The sequence below is a fragment of the Somniosus microcephalus genome, unplaced genomic scaffold (genome assembly GCF_052327205.1).
Source record: "Somniosus microcephalus isolate GS21.2 unplaced genomic scaffold, FLI_Smic_1.0 unresolved_chr3, whole genome shotgun sequence".
Classification (NCBI taxonomy): domain Eukaryota; kingdom Metazoa; phylum Chordata; class Chondrichthyes; order Squaliformes; family Somniosidae; genus Somniosus; species Somniosus microcephalus.
In genome coordinates this window covers 72,881,955-72,906,159 of record NW_028225181.1, presented here as the reverse complement: position 1 = coordinate 72,906,159, position 24,205 = coordinate 72,881,955, and the positions used below count along the sequence as shown (strand labels likewise).

Here is a 24,205-nt window from a genome sequence, read left to right as displayed (position 1 = left end):
AGCGCAGCACCCCGGCTGCAACCTTGGGTTACGACCCCTGACCTATCACCGGACGATATGTCCAACAGGGTCAGGGGTCGTTTCTGCAGCCGCGGCGATGCCACTTAAAGGGCAGGTGTCGGGCGGCAACTTTTTATTTTGGCTGACTGCCAGCACCTGACCCCTACCCCTTTCTTCTTTGGGGTGTCGGCCACAATCGCACAGCCCGGCGCTCCTCTTGATCCGACACCCCACTCCCCGGTGGTCCTGCAGGGCCCAGGTGTGTGCAGTGCTGCGCCCCTCCCCTTTAATCAGGGCGGGAGGTCTGCTATGGCGTGGTGCTACGTGCTGACGGGCATGGCGCTGTTACACGAAGCGCCGTGAAATTCACTGGTAGCGCCTCAAGAGGGAGGGGAGCGCTTCCAGTAGCACCCTGCCTCCTGCCTGTGGCGCAACCACTGAATTTAATGCACAGGGGCGCTAACTTTTTCAGGGGGCTAATGTTAGCCCCGGTGACGTTAGTGACCCAAAGGGGCCACCACTGAATTTCCCCCTAAGAGTCTAAATGGGTTGGAGGAGCAGAGGGATCCAGATACACAAATCACTAAAAGTAGCAACACAGGTTAATAAGGCCATTAAAAAAAAAGCACTGGGGTACATTCCTAAAGGAGCCTTCTGTTCCGTGCCTTGGAGCTCTGAAACATGGCAGAGAGCGGCTGGGACACGTTTCTCTCACACCTCGAGATTAATGCGCACGGCAACTTTGCTGTCAGTGAAGAGAGACAAGAAAGACCAAAGTGCCGTTTGCCCCTCTCAGTGTGGCCCTGAAGGACTGTGTCCAGGCTGGAGTTCTGTTCCCACCGTACGATCCTCTCCCAGATTGTCCTTTCTGAGCTCCAGCCAGGTGATGCTAAACACTCAGGTGGGAAAGACAAAAATCTACAACAATGTGTTTAAAACAAAGTTGATTTATTTGACATATATCAAGAATATTAAACTCCAGCCCAGTTCCCGGAGTTAGTAACATCAGCAGAAACAACCCCCACCTGTCAGAATGAACATGGTTCAGTCCTGGATGTGATTAACAGCAGCAACTACAACAGAATCCAAACCCTGCAGTCACTTGTGAACTCGCTGGTGTCTCAGCAGGTGGGATGACTGAGTGAATCCCTTCCCACACTCAGGGCAGGTGAACAGCCTCTCCCCAGTGTGAGTGTGCTGGTGTACAGTGAGGTCAGATGACTGCCTAAACCCAGTTCCGCAGTGAGAGCACCTGAATGGTCTCTCGTCAGTGTGAACTCGCTGGTGTCTCAGCAGGTGGGATGACTGAGTGAATCCCTCTCCACACTCAGGGCAGGTGAACGGCCTCTCCCCAGTGTGAACTCGCTGGTGTACTGTGAGGTCAGATGACTGCCTAAACCCAGTCCCGCAGTGCGAGCACCTGAACGGTCTCTCCCCAGTGTGAACACGTTGATGGCGTATCAGTTCCCCGGAACCTTTATAGCACTTCCCACAGTCCGAGCATTTAAAAGGTTTCTCATCAGTGTGAACTCGCTGGTGTGTCAGCAGGTGGGATGAATTGGTGAATCCCTTCCCACACTCAGAGCAGGTGAACGGTCTCTCCCCAGTGTGAACTCGCTTGTGTGTCAGCAGGTGGGATGAATTAGTGAATCCCTTCCCACACTCAGGGCAGGTGAACGGCCGTTCCCCAGTGTGAACTCGCTGGTGTGTACGCAGGTGGGATGAATTAGTGAATCCCTTCCCACACTCAGAGCAGGTGAACGGCCTCTCCCCAGTGTGAACTCGCTGGTGTGTCTTAAGGTCAGATGACTGAGTGAATCCCTTCCCACACTCAGAGCAGGTGAACGGCCTCTCCCCGGTGTGAAAGCGCTTGTGTTTCGATAGGCCAGAGGGTTGGCTGAAGCTGCGTCCACACACAGAACACGTATACGGTTTCTCCCCGCTGTGAACAGTGCTTTTTGCTTCCATATTCAAAGGCCGATGATATTCAGTTCCTGATGAATCGAGTGACTGTCAGATCTTGACGTGATGTGTGGTTTGAGTTTCCCGTCTGCAAATCCTCCCCTTCAAACACCCTGTAAAATGAATTTAAAACAGGGAGCGTGAGAGAGAACCCACTAAAGAGGCAGGTTGTGAAATTGAGCTCAATGAATCTGGTCAGTTGTGGGGCCGGCACTAGAAAAAAGTGACTATGAAAGCTGCCGGATTGTCATAAAATCCCACTGGTTCACTAATGTCCCTCAGTGAAGGGAATCTGCCACCTGGTCTGGGCCTCTGGCCTCTATGGGAGGAGAGAGAGAGAGAGAGAGAGGTGGGAGTGGGAGGGGGCGAAGGAGATGGACTTTATACATCTGCAACTCGACCAGAACTTTGACAGAACCTCCAAAACCCGCAACCTCCAGCACCTAGAAGGACAAAGGCAGAAGGTGCATGGGAGCACCATCACCTCCAAGTTCTCCCAGTCACACACCATCCTGACTTGGACATACATCGCCGTTGCTACATCATCACTGGGTGAAAATCCTGGAACTCCTTACACAACAGCATTGTGGGAGTACCTTCACCACACGGACTGCAGCGGTTCAAGAAGGCAGCCCACCATCACCTTCTCAACGGGAAGATGGGGATTGGCAACATATTCTGGACTTGCGAGCGATGCCTGATGTAATAAAAAGTCTTACACATCAAGGAACTTTAAAGTAAGCTTTAAACAACTTATAATTATACTATGTACAAGAGCGGTCTTCACCGTGCCTCTAGGAGAAGCCCTTTTACTATACTGAGCAGTTCAGTATTTATACGAGTCCAAACACAGGAAGTGACGTATGCACAGGAAGTGATGTATGCACAGAGTTCACAGTTCACAGGAAGTGACGTGCACATAACTTCCTCCGGAAGTTATTTATTATTATTACATTCTTCCCTCCTGCGAGATTAGAAGGCTGTGGTCTTCCTTTTATTCCGCAGCCGCCGAACGAGGAAAAGTCGCACCCGTTTGGGTTCCCGTCGTAGAGGGTCATTGGGTGCTTACATGCTGTTGGCCATTGGTCAGAGTCTGTGTGGCCTGGATTACCCTGTGAAGGGTCGGGGAGATCATGGCTTCGTGTACGAGCCCCAATAGGTGCAGAGTCGGTCTGTCTCTGTTCAGAGGGAGGTGCAGAGCTGGTCCGTGGCGGATCAGTACTTTGGTGCGCGGTACTGGGAGGGTCGCAACTTTGAGTGCGGTGTTCTACCGGCACCAAGCTAGTTGGTGTCAGATCAGGATCCTGGAGAGGGGTACCCGGTAGGTTCCAAGAGGCTCCTGGTAAAATACCATCACTCGATGTCCCATTAGGTCCTGGTGGGCAGGGAGCCAGATCCCGTAATGATACGGTAGATTCTCGGCCGTCGGAATATCGTATGTATGCATAGGTGGGGTTGGCATCGGTTAGTTCGACCTCGTCTATGAGAGGGTCATTTTTAGACGTCCGAACGTATCTTCGGAGTAGTACAGGTCCAGGAGTAGTTAGCCATGACGGGAGGGATGTCCCATAAGATGAGCGACGCTGGAATCCAAAGAACCGCTCATGAGGTGTAGTATTTGTGGCTGTAGAAAGAAGGGACCGTATAGAGTGCAATGCATCCGGAAGCACTGCTTCCCATTGCTGGTTTGGTAGGCCCCGAGATCTTAAAGCAAGACGTACGGAATTCCAGATGATACCATTATACCTCTCTACCTGCCCATTTCCGATGGGATGATATGGCGTCGTTTTGCTTGTAGCAATTCCCCGTTCAGAGAGGTAGTCCTTGAGTTCCCTTGACATAAAGGATGCACCCCGATCCGAGTGAATGTAAGCCGCCATGCCTCAGAGAGAAAATACTTGCTCAAGGCAGCAGATTACTGTGGACGCCAGCATATTGGAGCAGGGGAAAGCAAACGGAAAACGTGAATATTCATCAATCATGGTGAGCAAATATGTGTTCCGAGTTGAAGAGGGCACTGGGCCCTTAAAATCGATGCTAAGTCGTTGCATCGGTTGGGTTGCGTGTATGAGCATACCATCTGAGGGGCGGAAGAACTGAGGTTTTAATTCTGCACAAAGCCGTCATTCTGAGCACATTTTCTTTACATCTCCAGTAGAAAAAGGGAGATTCCGTGATCGTACGAAATGTAGCATGCGCGTAACGCCAGGATGACACAATCCATTATGGACATCTATGAGAGTAGAGGACGACATAGTGGAGCAGAATGCTCGTGTGAGGGTATCCGGGGCCACATTCTCCTTGCCAGGTCGATAGTGAATGGTGTAACCAAAAGAGGCCAGTTCCATCCTCCAAAGCTGTATTTTATTATTCTTAATTTTGGTTCGTTTTCGATTATCGAGCATGAAGGCGACTGATCGCTGGTCCGTGATTAATGTAAAGTGCTGGCGAGCTAGGAAATGGTTCCACTTCCGTACCGCCTCTATGATGGCTGTGGCTTCCTTCTCAACCGGAGGATAATGTAGCTCGGCATCTTGTAAGGTCCTGGACATAAATGCTACAGGACGACCTTCCTGATTTAGAGTAGCCGAGATCGCCACCTCCGAGGCATCACATTCGACTATGAAAGGGAGATTCTCATCGATGGAGTGAAGAGCCGCTTTCTCCAACTGTTTTTTGAGAAGGTTAAAGGCTGCAACAGCCGCTGTTCCCAATGGAAATGATCTAGCATGCAGCAAGGGTTGGATTTTGTCTGAAAAATGAGGAATCCATTTAGCGTAGTATGCAAACAGACCGAGAGCCCGACGTAAAGAAGCCGGATTCTTAGGTGACGAGAGCTCTTGGAGCGGGCAAAGTCTTTCTGGGTCTGGCTTAATGATACCATTGCCTACGCAGTAGCCAAGGATGTTGATGGTCGGTTGAGACTCAACAGATTTAGATTCAAAGTTAAGTTACGGTGATGGAGAGCATCCCGAAATTTTTTGGAGGTTGGCGTCGTGTTCCTGTTGATCGTGACCTGCAATAGCAATGTTATCAAGATAGGGAAAAGTGTCCCTTAAGTTTTCCTGCTTAACCAGGCCATCCATTGCCCGTTGGAAGACAGCCACTCCATTAGTAACCCCGAATGGGAGGCGATGAAATTGGTACAGCCGTCCATTAGCCTCAAAGGCCGTGTACTGCTTATCTGAGACCTTCAAGGGTACCTGATGATAGGCACTTTTCAAATCGTAAGTTGAGAACACTTTGTATTCGGCCAGTTTATTAACCATATCATCAATGCGTGGCAATGGGTAGGCATCCAAGTCAATATATTGATTGATGGTTTGCGAATAATCAATGCATAGTCGTTGTTTGTGAGGTTTTAGAGGGTTCTTGACGATGACGATTTGAGCCCGCCAGGGCGACGAACATGGTTCGATGATATCCTCTGCTAAAAGTCGAGAGATTTCAGCCTCAATAAAAGATTGGTCTTCCTGACTAAAGCGCCGCGATTTCATTATTATTATTGGTTTGCATCAAGGAGGAATACTGGCAAATAATGAGGGTTCATCAAGTGAAGCTGCTGATAATGCACAAAACGGTAATTTAGACAGTATATTAGAAATAGTAAGTCCAGGTTTGGATCCGCCAAACTCAATGGTGAGTTTCTTATGCTGTTTTTGAAAATCCAGCCCTAAGATGAGATCACTACATAAGTCCTTGAGCACCGAAAGTCGGGTGGAGGGATACATGCGACCATTAAGTGTCATATCAATAATACAAAAGCCGGAGATTCTGGTATTAAGTGATGACTGAGCCATCGCAATTGCCTGGTCCGATGGGAAGATATGTAGTTTCAATTTTGCAACAATCTGTTCTCTAATGAAACTATCAGTACTTCCTGAGTCAATTAAGGCATCTAAGGTAGGCCCATTAACTGAAACTTTTGTAGCTGCATGGAACAGGTTCTGTGGGCAAGCAGCTGTAATTGGTGTGGTTGCACAGAGAGTGGCTGAAACTCTAGGTTTGCTTCTTTGGGAGAGAGCTCGAGAGGAAGCTTGATAGTTCCTAGCCGGAGCATCTTAATAGGCCCTAATTGGGGCAGTTCGGTAGGCCTTAGCTGGATAGGCCCTCGTAGAGGCTCTTGATTCGCAAACTTTTGCAAAGTGTCCCTTTTTATCTCAATGACTGCAGATCGCATTGCGAGCAGGGCAGAATTTCCTAGGGTGAAAAGAATCTCCACAAAAGAAGCATTCCTTCCTAGATTGCCAAGAGGCTGCTAAAGTGGGGTCATCCTCCTCTTCTTCATCAGAATTATCATCAGGATTAGATTCCTCCATGATAGGGTTCACCTGAGACCACTTGAATCGTCTGGTTGCAGTTACAGCAGCAGATCGAGATCTGGGCAGCTGATAGAGGTCTGCATTTTTCTTTGCCAAATCCAGAGAACAAGCCAGGTCAAAAGCCTTTTGTAGCTCAAGTGTTTTACTTTCTAGCAGACGCTGGCATATAAATGGAGAGGCAATCCCGCAGATGAAAGCATCACGAATCATTTCTTCGTGGTACAGCTCAGCCGAGGCTGCCTGAAAGTTACAATCTACGCTGAGCCTGCGAAGTTCTTGAAGGAATTCGTTAATCGATTCCCCTGGCCCTTGTTGGGCTGTGGCCAGTAGATGTCTAGCATAGACCTCATTTGCGGTCTTGGCATATAGTTTTTTAAGTGCCCGGATCACCTCATCGTAATTATCCCATTCATCAACATATTCAAACACTGTTGGGGTCACATAGTTGATAAGTATCCTCAGTTTAGTAGAAGCATTCGCTTTACATTCATCAAGAAAATTCTCAAAAGTACGGTACCAATGCTTCCATACCCTGCCAGCTGCTGCTGCGTTTGGGTCCAAGTCCAGATGAGTAGGTTTAAGGATGTTTTCCATGATGGGTGGTTCCCTGGATCCTTAACTCCGAGTTTGTCCGAAGGTCTAGTATTTGTGAGTGTAAATACTAAGTTGTTTAAATTGATGTAATAAAAAGTCTCACATCAAGGAACTTTAAAGTAAGCTTTAAACAACTTATAATTATACTATGTACAAGAGCGGTCTTCACCATGCCTCTAGGAGAAGCCCTTTTACTATACTGAGCAGTTCAGTATTTATACGAGTCCAAACACAGGAAGTGACGTATGCACAGGAAGTGATGTATGCACAGAGTTCACAGTTCACAGGAAGTGATGTGCACATAACTTCCTCCGGAAGTTATTTATTATTATTACAACGCCCAGATCCCAAGAATGAATTAAAACAAATCTGCAGATGTAAACTGGATTAAAAGCCTCTACAGAAATGCTTATTCCTAAAACAATACTCTTTTACATAGTAGGGACAGTGGCTGTTTAACAACCTAATCTCCCCCAGAATCCACCTCCCTTGACAGTCTCACATTGGAAATTGTTGGATCCTCCTGGGCTCAGATGTACTGGGGGTTAAACCCAGCAGCTTCTCCTCCATCTCCACTCCAGCTCAAACTGAAGCAACAAAATCACCTACACAGACGGCCAGGGACCTACCTTCCATCAGCCTGCAATAAAACACTTCCCGACAGCTGTTGCCTAATGGCGGCCGCAGCACCCACAGTTCACCGCGCCCCAGAATCCACTCTATCCAACACGCTGATTTCCCCGCTGAGAGTGCGCATGCTCCCCGGGGCCGCGGGCCATTCTGGGAGCCTGGCCTTTGTCCTTTGTCCCGAATCAGACTCAGTGGAACCAGCTGAAGAAACCAGGAAGCGGCAGCTCGGATGGGGGAGGCGCTGCACCCTGGGTTTCCTGGCGCCAGGGCCCTGGCCGCACGTCCACCGGGCCCGGCTGCTCTGATTCTGATTGAGTTTTTTGATGAGGTAACAGAGAGGGTTGATGAGGGCAATTCGGTTAACGTGGTGTACATGGATTTCCAAAAGGCGTTCGACAAAAAGCCACATAATAGGCTTGCCAGCAAAGTTGAAGGCCATGGAATAAAAGGGACAGTCGCAGCATGGATATGAAATTGGCTAAGTGACAGAAAACAGAGAGTAGTGGTGAACGGCTGTTTTTCAGACTGGAGGAAGGTATACAGTGGTGTTCCCCAGGGGTCGGTACTAGGACCACTGCTTTTCTTGATATATACTTGAAGTGCCCGGCGGTGCTGAGGGTCTTTTGAGGGCATGTTGTTGTTGGAAGAGGGAGAGAGAGCGAATGGGGGTGGAAGAGAGAGCGCGACCGGGGGGGAAGAGAGAGCGCGACCGGGGGGGAAGAGAGAGCGCGACCGGGGGGGAAGAGAGAGCGCGACCGGGGGGGGAAGAGAGAGCGCGACCGGGGGGGAAGAGAGAGCGCGACCGGGGGGGAAGAGAGAGCGCGACCGGGAGGGGGGGGAAGAGAGAGCGCGACCGGGGGGGGGGGGGAAGAGAGCGCGACAGGGGGGGGGGGGAAGAGAGAGCGCGACCGGGGGGGGGGAAGAGAGAGCGCGACCGGGGGGGGGGGAAGAGAGCGCGTGACCGGGGGGGGGAAGAGAGAGCGTGACCGGGGGGGGGAAGAGAGAGCGCGACCGGGGGGGGGGAAGAGAGAGCGTGACCGGGGGGGGGGGGAAGAGAGAGCGCGACCGGGGGGGGAGAGAGAGCGCGACCGGGGGGGAAGAGAGAGCGCGACCGGGGGGGAAGAGAGAGCGCGACCGGGTGGGAAGAGAGAGCGCGACCGGGGGGGAAGAGAGAGCGCGACCGGGGGGGAAGAGAGAGCGCGACCGGGGGGGAAGAGAGAGCGCGACCGGGGGGGAAGAGAGAGCGCGACCGGGGGGGAAGAGAGAGCGCGACCGGGGGGGAAGAGAGAGCGCGACCGGGGGGGAAGAGAGAGCGCGACCGGGGGGGAAGAGAGAGCGCGACCGGGGGGAAGAGAGAGCGCGACCGGGGGCAAGAGAGAACCCGACCGGGGGGAAGAGAGAGAGCGACCGGGGGGATAGAGAGAGAGCGACTGGGGGGATAGAGAGAGACTGGGGGGGATTGAGAGAGACTGGGGGGGATTGAGAGAGACTGGGGGGGATAGAGAGAGACTGGGGGGAGAGAGAGAGAGACTGGGGGGATAGAGAGAGACTGGGGGGAGAGAGAGAGAGGGGGAGAGAGAGAGGGGGAGAGAGAGGGTGAGGGAGGGGGCAGAGAGAGAGGGTGAGGGAGGGGGCAGAGAGAGAGAGGGGGAGGGAGGGGGCAGAGAGAGAGAGGGGAGTGAGGGGGCAGAGGGGGAGACAGGGAGGGAGGGGGCAGAGAGGGAGAGGGGGAGGGAGGGGGCAGAGAGAGAGAGGGGGAGGGAGGGGGCAGACAGAGAGGGGGAGGGAGGGGGCCGAGAAAGAGGGAGGGGGCAGAGAAAGAGAGGGAGGGGGCAGAGAAAGAGGGGGAGGGAGGGGGCAGAGAAAGAAGGGGAGGAAGGGGGCAGAGAAATAGGGGGAGGGAGGGAGGGGGCAGAGAAAGAGGGGGAGAGAGAGGGGGAGGGAGGGGAAAGAGAGGGGGAGGGCGGGGGGGAGAGAGAGGGGGAGGGAGGGGGGAGGGGAGGGGAGAGGCGAGAGGGGGGGAGAGGCGAGAGGGGAGGGGAGAGGCGAGAGGGGAGGGGAGAGGCGAGAGGGGAGGGGAGAGGCGAGAGGGGGAGAGGGAGGGGGAGGGAGCGAGAGGGAGGGGGACGGAGCGGGAGAGGGGGGAGGGAGAGGGAAGGGGGAGAGGGGGAGGGGGTGGGGAGAGGGCGAGGGGGAGAGGGAAGTGGGGGAGGAGAGAGAGACAGAGGAAAGGAGGGCGAGTGGCCCGCAGCCGCAAATGGAGCCCGATGCGCCATCAATTACTCAAAAGACTAAGGTTGAGCGAGTAACAATCAGGCTTTTATTAACTAAAGAATGAAGGTCTTGTCTCGAGTGGTCGACCCGTCCAGAATACTAAGGGACTGGGAGGTAGTCACTTATATACCTGGAATAGTGGGAGGAGTCAGCCGAGGCATGTCCAGACCTGTACCTAGTGGAATACACATACACATACAGACAGGTATAACAGTGGTTTACCACATTCACCCCTTGTTTAAAAATGAGTCCGGCGGGCTGAAGTGTATTTAAAAGTTCTTGTATTGGAGTCTCTCCGGAGGTCTTGTCTGCCGCTGTGATCGACGTGGCGACGGCAGGGGTGGTGGAGCTTCCGGCGTCGCGTCCCGTGTAGGCTGGGGCCCTGGAGTGTAGTCCTCGTGGGTGATGGTCCAAGGCGAGCCGGCTGCTGGGGTTGCATAGCGGGTCGTGGGGGTGGGGTGGTAATGGGTAGTGGGTTACAGCGGTCCCCGAGGTCCTGTATGGAGACTGTGTCCTCCCGCCCTACAGCGGTCCCCGAGGGTGCGAGGTCTCGTATGGAGACTGTGTCCTCCCGCCCGTCCGGGTACGCAATGTAAGCATACTGGGGGTTGGCATGGAGGAGGTCGACCCTCTCGACCAGGGGGTCCGTTTTATTGGCCCTCACGTGTCTTCTCAGTAGTACCGGCTCTGGGGACGTCAGCCATGGCGGTAACGACGTCCCCGATGTGGACTTCCTTGGGAAGACAAACATTTTCTCGTGAGGGGTGGCATTGGTGGCAGTGCAGAGCAGTGACTGAATCGAGTGGAGCGCATCGGGGAGCACCTCCTGCCAGCGGGAGGTCGGAAGGCCCCTAGACTTTAAGGCTAGTAGGGCGGCCTTCCAAACTGTCGCATTCTCTCTTTCCACCTGTCCGTTCCCCCGGGGGTTGTAACTGGTGGTCCTGCTTGTGGCTATACCCCTAGCGAGCAGGTACTGGCGGAGTTCGTCACTCATAAACGATGAGCCCCGGTCGCTATGGATGTAGCTGGGGAAACCGAACAGGGTGAAGAGGCTGTTCAGAGATTTAATGACCGTGGCACTGGTCATGTCCGAGCAGGGGATAGCGAACGGGAAACGGGAGTACTCGTCAATGATGCTGAGGAAGTACACATTGCGGTCGGAGGAGCAGAGAGGCCCTTTAAAATCGACGCTCAGGCGTTCGAAAGGGCGAGTGGCTTTTATCAGGTGGGCTCTGTCTGGTCTATAAAAGTGCGGTTTCCACTCAGCGCAGACTTGGCAGTTCCTGGTCATGGTCCTGACCTCCTCGATGGAGTAAGGCAGGTTGCGGGCCTTGATGAAGTGGAAGAACCTGGTGACCCCCGGGTGGCAGAGGTCATTGTGGAGGGCCCTCAGCCTATCGATCTGCGCACTGGTGCAGGTGCCACGCGATAGGGCATCTGGGGGTTCATTGAGCTTCCCAGGCCGGTACAAGATCTCGTAGTTGTAGGTGGAAAGTTCGATTCTCCACCTCAAGATCTTGTCATTTTTGATTTTGCCCCTCTGCTTGTTGTTGAACATAAAAGCAACTGAACGCTGGTCAGTGAGCAGGGTAAATCGTTTTCGGCCAGGTAGTGCCTCCAATGACGCACAGCCTCCACAATGGCCTGGGCCTCCTTCTCGACCGCGGAGTGTCTGGTCTCCGGGCCCTGGAGGGTTCATGAAAAGAATGCCACAGGTCTCCCCGCCTGATTAAGGGTGGCGGCCAGAGCGAAGTCGGACGCATCGCTTTCCACCTGGAAGGGGATGGATTCGTCCACTGCGTGCATGGTGGCTTTGGCAATGTCCTCCTTGATGCGGTGGAAGGCCGAGCGGGCCTCTGCCATCAGGGGAAAAGAGGTGGATTTGATCAGCGGACGGGCTTTGTCTGCATAGTATGGGACCCACTGAGCGTAGTAGGAAAAAACCCCTAGGCACCTCTTCAGGGCTTTTAGGCAGTGGGGCAGTGGGAGTTCCATAAGGGGACGCATCCGGTCCGGGTCGGGACCGATGACCCCGTGTTCCACAACACAGCCAAGGATGGCGAGGCGGTCTGTGCGGAATATGCACTTCTCCTTGTTATATGTCAGGTTCAGGAGTTGGGCGGTGCGGAGGAATTTCTCGAGGTTTGCGTCATGGTCCTGCAAGTCCTGGCCGCACATTGTCTAGGTAAGGGAAAGTGGCCTGCAGTGCGTTTTGATCGACCATCCGGTCCATCTCCCTTTGGAAGACGGAGACCCCGTTGGTAACGCCGAAGGGAACCCTAAGGAAGTGATAGAGGCGGCCGTTTGCCTCAAAAGCAGTATACTGGCGGTCTTCAGGGCGGATGGGGAGCTGGTGGTACGCTGATTTCAGGTCAATGGTCGAAAAGACGCGGTACTGCGCGATCTGGTTGACCATGTCAGCTATGCGGGGGAGTGGGTAGGCGTCCAGCAGGGTGTAGCGGTTTATTGTTTGGCTGTAGTCGATGACCAGGCGTTGTTTCTCGCCGGTCTTAATGACCACAACCTAGAGCTGCCCTCAATAATCCCCTCCTTCAGGAGTCGCTCCACTTCGGTTTTGATGAAAACCCTGTCCCCGGCACTGTATCGCCTGCTCTTTGTGGCGATGGGCTTACAGTCGGGGGTGAAGTTAGCAAACAGTGGGGGGGGGGTGGGACTGAGTGTGGAGATGTTGCATCTGGTGCGCGGCGGGCAATTTGGAGGCTGCTGGCTGTGGACTGTGAGTGGGGGGAGGGGGCCACCGTACGCCATCGTAACGCTTTTGAGGTGGCACTGGAAATCCAACCCCAGTAGGATGGCAGCGCAGAGGTCGGGCAGGACGAGGAGTTTAAAATTATTGAACACAGTCCTGTCTACTACTAGTGTCACCACGCAGTAGCCGCCAATGTCCGCTGACTGGGACTCGGAAGCCATAGAAATCTGCTGGTGCGCAGGCAGGACGGGGAGAGAGCAACGCCGCACCGTGTCGGGGTGGATGAAGCTCTCTGTGCTCCCGGAGTCAAAAAGGCAGTTTATTGCATAGCCGTTTACCTGAACATCCATTTTGGACCGAGCTAGTTGGTGCGGTCTCGTTTGGTCCAGCGTAACAGAGGCCAGCGTAGGGGTCGGTGTGTCGCTGTGGGTATCAGATGGGGGGGGGTTGGCGGTCTGCTGCGTCCCGGTTGGTGTCCAAGATGGCGGCGTCCATGATTCCCATGTGGCTGGAGTCGTCCAAGATGGCTGCTGCTGCGGTGGTTCGCACATGGCTGGGGAGGCCCAAGATGGCGGCTCACACGGCCCACACGCGGCGCTGCTGGCGTTCGGGGTGGCTTTGGCCTTGCAGACGCTGGCGTAGTGTCCCTTTTTCCCGCAGCCCGAGCAGGTCGCATTCTTCGCCGGGCAGCGCGCTCTGGGGTGTTTGGCCTGGCCACAGAAGTAGCATTTCTGGCCTTGGGATACTGCTGTCTGGCTTTGGGACACTGCTGCGGTAGTTGGGCCATTGTTGGGCTGTGGCTGGGGTGGCACGGTGCTATGGGGCTGCCCTACCGTGTCCCAGGTTGTCGTTCCCCGCGGCGTCCACGGTGCAGAGGAGTAGGCATCCATGCCCCGGTAGGCTGCGTCCAGCATTAGTGCGATTTCGGAGGCTTTGTTGAGGTTGAGGTCGCTCTGCTCCAGCAGACGCTGTCGGGTGTAGTTGGACCTGTGGCCCGCTACGAAGGCATCCCGGATCAGTTCCTCCGTGTACTTAGCGGGCGTTACCGCCTTACACCCACAGGCCCGGCCAAGCACGGACAGTGCTTGGAGGTATTCCTCAGTCGATTCCCCAGGTTGTTGCTTGCGACTCCCCAGGAGGTGCCTGGCGTACACTTCGTTCACAGGGCGCGCGTACTGGGTCTTGAGGAGCTGGAGGGCGGCTGTGTACGAGGTCGCGTCCTGGATGACTGAGTACACTCAGTGGTTCACCTTGGAGATCAGGACAGACAGTTTGTCCGCATCCGTTGTGACCGCAGTGGAGGCAGTCAGGAATGTCTCGAAGCACATGAGCCAGTGAGCAAACTTGGTGGAAGCGTCCGCTTCCCGACTGTCCAGGTCCAGGCATGCTGGTGTGAGGATCTTCTCCATTATAAAAAATTTAGTTAATAAAATTGATGCGCCATCAATTACTCAAAAGACTGAGGTTAAGCGAGTAACAGCCAGGCTTTTATTAACTAAAGAATGAAGGTCTTGTCTCGAGTGGTCGACCCGTCCAGAATACTAAGGGACTGGGAGGTAGTCACTTATATACCTGGAATAGTGGGAGGAGTCAGCCGAGGCATGTCCAGACCTGTACCTAGTGGAATACACATACACATACAGACAGGTATAACAGTGGTTTACCACAGAGCCAAGCCCCGGGAACGGGCGTGAGCCAGCTGGAGGCTGTGAGAGACGGCCGGGCCCAGTTGCCGGGGTAACCCTTCCCCCCCTTCCGAGCCCCACCCTCCGCCCTCCCGAGCCCCGCCCTCCCGAGCCCATTTCAAGACCGCCGATTGCGGCTGGAGCCAAGCCCCGGGAACGGGCGTGAACCGGCTTGACGCTGTGAGGGCCCGGCCCGGTTGCCGGGGTAACCCTTCCCCCCCTTCCCGAGCCCCTTCCGCCCCCCCCCACCCGAGCCGGCTTCAAGGCCGCCGATTGCGGCTGGAGCCAAGCCCCGGGAACGGGCGTGAGCCGGCTTGAGGCTGTGAGGGCCCGGCCCGGTTGCTGGGGTAACCCTTCCCCCCCTCCCGAGCCCCTCCCCCCCCCGCCCGAGCCGGCTTCAAGACTGCCGAGCGGGGAAGAGAGAGAGAGATGCCGCATCTCACCTGCTGGCTTCCTGCGCTCTGTGCCTCGGGCTTGTGTGTGTCGCCTGCTGCGCGTGCACCCTGTGCCTGTCCCGTGTCCCTCGCAGCCGACGCCGTTGCCCCGGGTAACGTGACGGGGGAGACTGGGGGGGGTGAGGGGGGGGAGGAGCTTGCCACAAGCCGTGGGACAATTACCTAGCTCGGGCGTGGCTGGGCAGGAGAGGCCCAGGCTTCGAGGCCTACAAAAACGGGTAAAGGTAGGAAAAAGAATCAGGTTAGAGAAAATATTTGCAAATGAATTATCTTTTTTTTAAAACTATTTAATAAAAGCAATTATTTTTTTGCTGGAAATGTACATTTGAAAATAAAGACGCAGAAAGCGGGAAAAAGAAATGAAGAGTTTGGAATCAAGATGGCGGCCACTCACCTGAACTCAGAATGATTAGTCCCGCCCACACACACACCGATTGGTCAACCATCAGGTCACTGAACTGTAGGATTGGTCAATGGTCACGTCACTCGACTCTAGGATGGCCCGCCCGCACACGCAATGAACCCACCCCCGTGACGCAGCGATTGGTCGATCGTCGGGTCGCTCGACTGTACGATTGGTCAACCTTCACGTCACTCGATGCTAATGAGCGGATAATGAGCGGAATTTTGAATGTTTTTTGGATACCGTCGGCACAATTTTTGTCCAACCAAAATGTAAATACACCCATGAGAGGCCCCTAATGATGAGCTTTCTTTTGATATAACATATGTGTAGGTACGCTCTATAACTTTTGATTGTATAGCCGGACAGACAGAAAGAGAGACGGAGAGACGGAGAGACAGAGACATACTGTTTTATATATATATATATTAATGACTTGGAGTTGGGTGTACAGGGCACAGTTTCAAAATATGCAGATGACACAAAACTTGGAAGTATAGTGAACAGTGAGGAGGATAGTGATAGACTTCAAGAGGACATAGACAGGCTGGTGGAATGGGCGGACACATGGGAGATGAAATTTAACGCAGAAAAGTGCAAACTGATATATTTTGGTAGGAAGAATGAGGAGAGGCAATATAAACTAAAGGGTATAAGTCTAAAATGTGTGCATGAACAGAGAGACCTGGGGGTATGTGTGCACAAATCATTGAAGGAGGCAGGGCAGGTTGAGAAAATGGTTAAAAAAGCATACGGGATCCTCGGCTTAATAAATAGAGGCATAGAGTCCAAAAGCAAGGAGGTTATGATGAACCTTTATAAAACACTGGTTCGGCCTCAACTGGAGTATTGTGTCCAATTCTGGGCACCGCACTTTAGGAAGGATGTGAAGGCCTCAGAGAGGGTGTCGAAAAGATTTACAAGAATGGTTCCAGGGATGAGGGACTTCAGTTACGTGGATAGACTGGAGAAGCTGAGGTTGTTCTCCTTAGAGCAGAGAAGGTTGGGAGGAGATTTGACAGAGGAGTTCAAAATCATGAGGGGTCTGGACATAGCAGATAGAGAGAAGCTGTTCCAATTGGCGGAAGGGTCGGGTACCAGAGGACACAGATTTAAGGTGATTGGCAGAAGAACCAAAGGCAACATGAGGAAAAACTTTTTTACGCAGCGAGTGGTTAGGATCTGGAATGCACTGCCTGAAAGGGTGGTGGAGGCAGATTCAATCACCGCTTTCAATTGGGAATTGGATAAGTATCTGAAGTAAAGAAATTTGCAGGTTTACGGGGAAAGGGCGGGGAGTGGGACTAGCTGAAGTGGTCTTGCAGAGAGCCGGCATGGGCTCGACGGGCCGAATGGCCTCCTTCTGTGCTGTAACCATTCTCTGATTCGATAAAATATTAGAAAGTTTGTTCCACAGAAGCACAGGATTTATCTGCTTTTATTGATGAATTTAAAAAGTCTCTATTAAAATCTGAGCCAGTGTGTTGTGAGCCAAAGAGCCTTGTGCCCAATGAGGGGAATAAAGGCCCACAGCCTCCCCTGGCCCCGGGCCCTGAACAAGGGACTGGAGAAACTCGCTGCCCTGCGGATCAGACAATCAGCCGGCGCTAGTCCCGCCCCTCGGGCTCCCCGATTGGTTGGAGGACCCGCCGCCAGCTCGCTCCCTATTGCAAGGGGACATAGACAAGCTAAGTAAGTGGGCAGAGATTTGGCAGATGGAATACAATACTGGAAAGTGTGAGGCAGGAAAAATCGTAGAGCAAGTTATTATCTTAATGGCAAGAAAACTGGAAAGTACTGAAGTACAAAGGGATCTGGGGGTCCTGGTGCACGAAACTCAAAAGGTTAGTATGCAGGTGCAGCAAGTGATTAAGAAGGCCAATGGAATGTTGGCTTTCATTGCTAGGGGGATAGAATATAAAAATAGGGAGGTATTGCTTCAGTTGTACAAGGTATTGGTGAGACCGCACCTGGAATACTGCGTACAGTTTTGGTGTCCATACTTAAGAAAGGACATACTTGCTCTCGAGTCAGTACAAAGAAGGTTCACTCGGTTAATCCCGGGGATGAGGGGATGGACATATGAGGAGAGGTTGAGTAGATTGGGACTCGACTCATTGGAGTTCAGAAGAATGAGAGGTGATCTTATTGAAACATATAAGATTGTGAAGGGGTTGGATCGGGTGGATGCGGGGAGGATGTTCCCGATGATGGGTGAAACTAGAACTAGGGGGCATAGTCTTAGAATAAGGGGCTGCTCTTTCAAAACTGAGATGAGGAGGAACTACTTCACTCAGAGGGTGGTAGGTCCATGGAATATGCTGCCCCAAAAAGCTGTAGAAGCTACATCATTACATAAATTTAAAACAGAAATAGACAGTTTCCTAGAAGTAAAGGGAATTAAGGGTTACGGGGAGCAGGCAGGAATTTGGACATGAGTCTAGGTCCAGATCGGTCATGGCCCTGTGGGTAGCGGAGCGGGCCCAGGGGCCGTGTAGCCTGATCTTGCTCCTAATTCGTGTGTCTAATTCTGTTAGATTCAGGAGATGGTTCTGTGATAGTGGATTGGCGGTTAGGATCAGATCAGCCATGATCTTATTGAATGGCGGAGCAGGCTCGAGGGGCCGATTGGCCTACTCCTGCTCCTATTTCTTATGTTCTTATGGTTGGAAGCTCCCGTCAATCAAGACCTGGGCCCGGGTCACGTGTCCCCGAGGAGATCACGTGCTCCGTCCAACTGCCGCCGCTCGGTCCGGGGCCTCGCAGACTCTCAGGTTTTTCTATTTCTCTTTATTCTCTCCCGATCCACTCCTCACCCCCACCCCACGTGATTCTCCACCCAATCAGAGCGGATAAAACTCACTTTGCGTCACCGATCGCGACTCTGGAACCGACAGCAAGGCCTTTCCCCGGAATGCCCCGCGCCGACTCCGTCCGGCAGGATCCGAGTGCGCAGGTGCAGCTCCGAGTGGGGGAGGGGGTTGGTGTCCTCTGGGCATGCGCGGTTATTACCCTTGGTGACCGGGAGGGGTCGCTGTGCCGGACTCGGCCCAAACCACCGCTCCGTGTGCGCATGCGCGGACTCTCGGCTCTCAATCAACCATCAGCCAGAAGAGGTCGCTGGTGAGACCAGTGAAAAAAGACTTGCATTTTTATAGCGCCTTTCACCACCACCGGACGTCCCAAAGTGCTTTACAGCCAATGAAGTACCTTTGCAGTGTAGCCACTGTTGTCATGTAGGAAATGCGGCAGTCAAATAGCGCACAGCAAGCTCCCACAAACAGCAATGTGATAATGACCAGATAATCTATCTTTTTGTTAACTCTGTTTCTCTCTCTACGGATGTTGCCTGGCCTGCTGAGTGTTTCCAGCATTTCCTGTTGTTATTTCAGATTTCCAGCATCCACAGTATTTTGCTATTATCCTTTTGTTACATTGATTGAGGGATAAACATTGGCTAGGACACCAGGGATATTTCCCCTGCTCTTTCCCACATTACAACAGTGACTACACCTCAAAAGTACTTCATTGGCTGTAAAGCACTTCAAGACGTCTGCTGGTCATGAAAGCACTATATAAATGCAAGTCTTTCTTTCTCAAAATAGGGTCATGGGATCTTTTACATCCACCTGAGAGAGCAGACAGGGTCTCAGTTTAATGTCTCATCCGAAAGACGCATAGAAAGTGGCCCTTCGGCCCATCGTGTCCGCGCCGGCCATCAAGCCCTGTCTATTCTAATCCCATTTTCCAGCACTTGGTCCGTAGCCTTGTATGCTATGGCGTTTCAAGTGCTCATCTAAATGCTTCTTGAATGTTGTGAGGATTTAATGCCTCTACCACCCTTTCAGGCAGTGAGTTCCAGATTCCAACCACCCTCTGGGTGAAAAAGCTTTTCCTCAAATCCCCTCTAAACCTCCTGCCCCTTACCTTGAAACTATGCCCCCTGGTTACTGACCCCTCTACTAAGGGGAAAAGTTCTTTTCTATCTACCCTATTGTGGCAAAGCCACCAAGGGGCTCCTGTACAAACGTATAACTGTCTTTAACAGAGTGCTATAGCACCTATGTTGTTGCCTGCATGTAAATAGCTTGTCTGGAGAAGTCCCAGAATCAACGCGATGACGTCATCACATTGGTCACGTGATGCCCTGAACGGCGGGAAACGTGATGACGTCATGACGTCAGAGAGGGGGAGGTTCCCACTTCAGACCTCGTGAAACCAGCAAGTAAAAAGACCTGTTTACTGTTGCTCCTGCATGCCTTTGTTTTGTTCTCAAGTTTTAATTAAACTTAGTTTATTTATCGAACTGACTCGACCTCAGTGCTTTAGTAGGGGATCGGTCGATTCCTACACTATCTATGCCCCTCATAATTTTGTACGCCTCAATCAGGTCCCCCCTCAGCCTTCTCTGCTCTAAGGAAAACAACTCCAGCCTGTCCAGTCTCTCTTCATAGCTGAAGCGATCCAGCCCAGGTAACATCCTGGTGAATCTCCTCTGCACCCTCTCCAGAGCAATCACATCCTTCCTATAGTGTGGCAACCAGAACTGCACACAGTATTCCAGCTGTGGCCTAACTAGCGTTTTGTACAGCTCCATCATAACCTCCCTGCTCTTACATTCTATGCCTTGGCTAATGAAGGCAAGTATCCCATGTGCCTTCTTAACCACCTTATCTAGCTGTCCTGCTGCCCTCAGGGATCTATGTACATGCACACCAAGGTCCCTCTGATCCTCTGTCCTTCCTCGGGTTCTACCATTTATTGTGTATTCCCTTGTTAGTCCTCCCAAAATGCATCACCTCACACTTTTCAGGGTTAAATTACATTTGCCACTGTGCTGCCCATCTAACCAACCCGTCTATATTCTCCTGTAGCCTGAGGCTTCCCTCCTCGCTATTTACCACTCCACCAATTTTCATGTCATCTGCGAACTTACTGATCATACCTCCTACATTCATATCTAAATCATTAATGTACACTACAAACAGCAAAGGACCCAGACCCTGTGGTACACCACTGGACACAGGCTTCCAGTCACAAAAACAACCTTTGACCATCACCCTCTGCCTCCTGCCACTAAGCCAATTTTGGATCCAATGTGCCAAATTGCCCTGGATTCCATGGGCTCTTACCTTCTTGACCAGTCTCCCATGTGGGACTTTGTCAAAAGCCTTACTGAAGTCCATGTAGACTACATCAACTGGACTGCCCTCATCCACACACCTAGTCACCCCCATCGAAAAATTCAATCAAATTGGTTAGAGATGATCTCCCCCTGACAAAGCCATGCTGACTATCCTTGATTAATCCTTGCCTCTCCAAGTGGAGACTAATTCTGTCCCTCAGAATTTTTTCCAATAATTTCCCTACCACTGATGTTCGTCTCACTGGCCTGTAATTCCCTGGTTTATCCCTACTACTACCCTTCTTGAATAATGGTACTACGTTAGCTGTTCTCCAGTCCTCTGGCACCTCCCCTGTGGCCAGAAAGGTTCTGAAAATTTGTGTCAGAGCCCCTGCAATCTCCTCCCTTGCCTCACACAGCAGGCTGGGATACATCTCGTCTGGGCCTGGGAGTTTATCCACTTTTAAGCCCGCTAAAACCACTAGTACCTCCTCCCTCTCAATACTAATTTGTTCAAGTATATCACAATCCCCCTGCCTGATTTATATGCCTGCATCGTCCTTCTCCATAGTGAACACAGATGCAAAATATTAATTTAAAACCTCACCTACATCTTCTGGCTCTACACACAGAATGCCACTTTGGTCCATAATGGGCTCTACTCTTTCCCTGGTTATCCTCTTGCCCTTAATATACTAATAAAACACCTTGGGGTTTTCCTTTATTTTGCCTGCCAGTGTTTTTTCATCACCCCTCTTTGTTCTCCTAATTTCTTTTTTTTTTTTTTTTTAAGTACCCCGCTGCACTTTCTATACTCCTCTAGGGCTTCCACTGTTTTTAGTCCTTTGTATCGGCCAAAAGCCTCGCTTTTTTTCCTAAACAATTCTTGTATGTCCCTTGACATCCAGGGTTCCCTGGGCTTGTTGGTCCCACCCTTGACCTTTACAGGAACATGTTGGCGTTGTACTCTCTCTATTTCCTTTCTGAAAGACTCCCACTGCTCTGATGTGGATTTTCCTACAAGTAACTGATCCCAGTCCACTTTGGCCAGATCCTGCCTTTTCATATTAAAATCGACCTTCCCCCAATTTAGAACCTTTATTTCCGGTCCATCTTTGTCCTTTTCCATAACTACTTTAAATCTCACCGAATTATGGTCACTGTCACCAAAATGCTCTCCTACTAACCCTTCTATCACTTGCCCTGCTACATTCCCTCGAATTAGGTCCAGTGCCGCCCCCTCTCTTGTAGGACTTTCTACATGTTGGCTGAAAAAGCTCTCCTGGATGCACTTTAAGAATTCCACACCCTCTAAGCCTTTCACACTCTGACTATCCCAGTTAATATTGGGGAAGTTGAAATCCCCAACAATTATCACCCTATTATTTCTACACTTCTCTGAGATTTGCCTACATATCTGTTCCTCTATCTCCCCCTTACTGTTTGGGTGCCTATAGTACACTCCCAGTAAAGTGCTTTCCCCATTTTTGTCTTTAAGTTCTACCCATATGGCCTCATTAGAGGAACCTGCTAAGGAATCATCCCTCCTTACAGCAGAAATTGACTCCTTGATTAATATTACTGACCTGATTTTCAGTCAACTCTTGAGTATTCACGTTTAATAAATCTCCGGGAGAAGGAGTCGCTTCACTTGTACTGATTCCTGGGGCCTGATCACCTTCCCCAGGAGCAGGGCCTTGACCCTGACTTTGCTCACTTGTACTGCTTCTTGGGGCCTGATCACCTTCGCCAGGAGCAGGGCCTTGATTCTGGGGGAGTTTTATTGCACCGCTTGGTTTACTTGAGAAGGGCCCCATCAGGGCGAGTGCGGGAGGGTCAGGGGGCGAGTGCGGGAGGGTCACGGGGCGAGTGCGGGAGGGTCCATCTCCAGGACCGGTGTGTATCTGAGTCAATGGGACTCTCTCTAACCTTTCTCCCCAGTCCATCTCCAGGACCAGTGTGTATCTGAGTCAATGGGATTCTCTCTGACCTTTCTCCCCAGTCCATCACCAGGACCAGTGTGTATCTGAGTCAATGGGACTCTCTCTGACCTTTCTCACCAGTCTATCTCCAGGACCAGTGTGTATCTGAGTCAATGGGACTCAGACCTTTCTCCCCAGTCCATCTCCAGGACCAGTGTGTATCTGTGTCAATGGGACTCTCTCTGACCTTTCTCCCCAGTCCATCTCCAGGACCAGTGTGTATCTGAGTCAATGGGACTCTCTCTGATCTTTCTCCCCAGTCCATCTCTAGGACCAGTGTGTATCTGAGTCAATGGGACTCTCTCTGACCTTTCTCCCCAGTCCATCTCCAGGACCAGTGTGTATCTGAGTCAATGGGACCATCTCTGACCTTTCTCCCCAGTCCATCTCCATGACCAGTGTGTATCTGAGTCAATGGGACCCTCTCTGATCTTTCTCCCCAGTCCATCTCCAGGACCAGTGTGTATCTGAGTCAATGGGACCCTCTCTGACCTTTCTCCCCAGTCCATCTCCAGGACCAGTGTGTATCTGAGTCAATGGGACCCTCTCTGACCTTTCTCCCCAGTCCATCTCCAGGACCAATGTTTATCTGAGTCAACGGGACTTTCTCTGGCCTTTCTCCCCAGTCTATCTCCAGGACTGGTGTGTATCTAAGTCAATGGGACTCTCTCTTACCTTTTTCCCCAGTCGATCTCTGGAAGCTCTTTGAATCGGAAGGGTTCTCTCCGGTTGGTGCTCACAATCCTGTGCTGGTTCACCTGCTGTTGTTCCTCAGTCTACAATCCCTGTTTACTTCGAGCTGAGCACCTTCCTCAATCACACCATCATTCACCGGGACATCTAATTGTGACAGAGCAGAAAATAAGAACAATATTGAAAGCGTGAAATAATGTAATGTAGACTTTTAATCTGCTTACTAACAATTCAATTTCAAGGCCGAGTATTTGTTTGATTTTGTCCCTTTCCGCAGATCCCCAGTTCGAGGGCTGTGTGCTTAGTTCGGAGATTTTCCTCACTGTAAATTTCCGGCCTTCTGAGACTCCCCCCATTTCCACTGATCTGGGCGGAAATGCGCCATTTTCTGTGCGGAGTTACTAACCGGAGCGGTGACCCTGTGACCCTCCCTCGCTGTGATCAAAACTCGGGGCTGAGCAGCCGCTGTCGGGCCGGGTGCTGAATGGATCCGAGTTCCCACAGGCACAGAGCGGGCCCTGTAACCCGGGCAACCAGCCTGTTTCTGACCCTCACTCCGATCAACCCGCGCCGCCCGGCACTGCGCTTGCGCGGTACAAGGGAGCGGAGCGGCACTGCGCCTGCGCGGGAGAGAGTAAGGAGCGACACTGCGCCTGCGCGGGAGCGAAGTGGTGCGGCACGGCGCCTGCGCGGGATAGAGAAAGGAAGCGGCACTGCGCCTGCGCGGAAGAGCGATGTCGCAGGAACGCATCAGTATCGCTCCCAGTGCTGGGAGGACTGCATCGGAACATATTAATATCCGATGTAGTCCTCCCACCACTGGGAGCGATACTGATGCATTTCTGCGACGTCACTCTTCCGCGCAGGCGCAGTGCCGCTTCCTTGCTCTCTCCCGCGCAGGCGCAAAGCCGCTCCCTTTGTCTCCCGCGCAGGCGCAATGCCGCTCCTTGCACTCCCGCGCAGGCGCAGTGTGGCTCCCTTACTCAGTTCCGCGCAGGCGCAGTGCCGCTCCCGTGCGCTCCCTCTACTGCGCAGGCGCCGTGCAGCTCCCTTTTCTCTCCCGCGCAGGCGCAGTGCTGCTCCCTTTCTCTCTCTCTCTCTCTCTCTCTCACGCGCAGGCGCAGTGCCGCTCCGCTGCAGTGCCGGGCGGCGCGGGTTGATCGGTGAGTGAGGGTCAAAAACGGGCTGGTTGCCCGGGTTACAGGGCCCGCTCTCTGACTGAGAGAACTCGGCTCCATTCAGCACCCGGCCCACCAGCGGCTGCTCAGCCCCGAGTTTAGATCTCAGCGAGGGAGGGTCACAGGGTCACCGCTCCGGTAAGTAACTCCGCACAGAAAATGGCGCATTTTCGCCCAGAGCAGTGAAAATGG

At 52.5% G+C, this 24,205-nt stretch overlaps 2 protein-coding genes across 4 annotated transcripts in view; one reads left to right on the top strand and one right to left on the bottom strand.

The window, feature by feature from the left end:
• Positions 1 to 24,205, top strand: part of LOC147092001 (uncharacterized) — a 160,203-nt gene that overhangs the window by 125,442 nt on the left and 10,556 nt on the right.
• Positions 973 to 23,422, bottom strand: LOC147092002 (uncharacterized). Of its 3 annotated transcripts, none has more exons than XM_085976965.1 (4): positions 23,064 to 23,422; positions 22,818 to 22,982; positions 14,621 to 14,838; positions 973 to 2,075 (listed from the first exon to the last, which is right to left on the bottom strand). In XM_085976965.1, exon 4 carries the CDS (start codon positions 1,966 to 1,968, stop codon positions 1,099 to 1,101), a length of 870 nt encoding a protein of 289 aa, XP_085833091.1. In that variant the 5' UTR covers positions 1,969 to 2,075; positions 14,621 to 14,838; positions 22,818 to 22,982; positions 23,064 to 23,422; the 3' UTR covers positions 973 to 1,098. The 3 variants fall into 3 exon arrangements, with proteins under 3 accessions (XP_085833091.1, XP_085833090.1, XP_085833092.1); XM_085976964.1 differs by having other exon boundaries at positions 23,242 to 23,422; XM_085976966.1 differs by lacking the exon at positions 14,621 to 14,838 and having other exon boundaries at positions 23,242 to 23,422.

Bases quoted from the DNA above. Each gene is read 5' to 3' on its own strand.
- LOC147092002 (XM_085976965.1), bottom strand. From the start codon at position 1,968: ATGGAAGCAAAAAGCACTGTTCACAGCGGGGAGAAACCGTATACGTGT.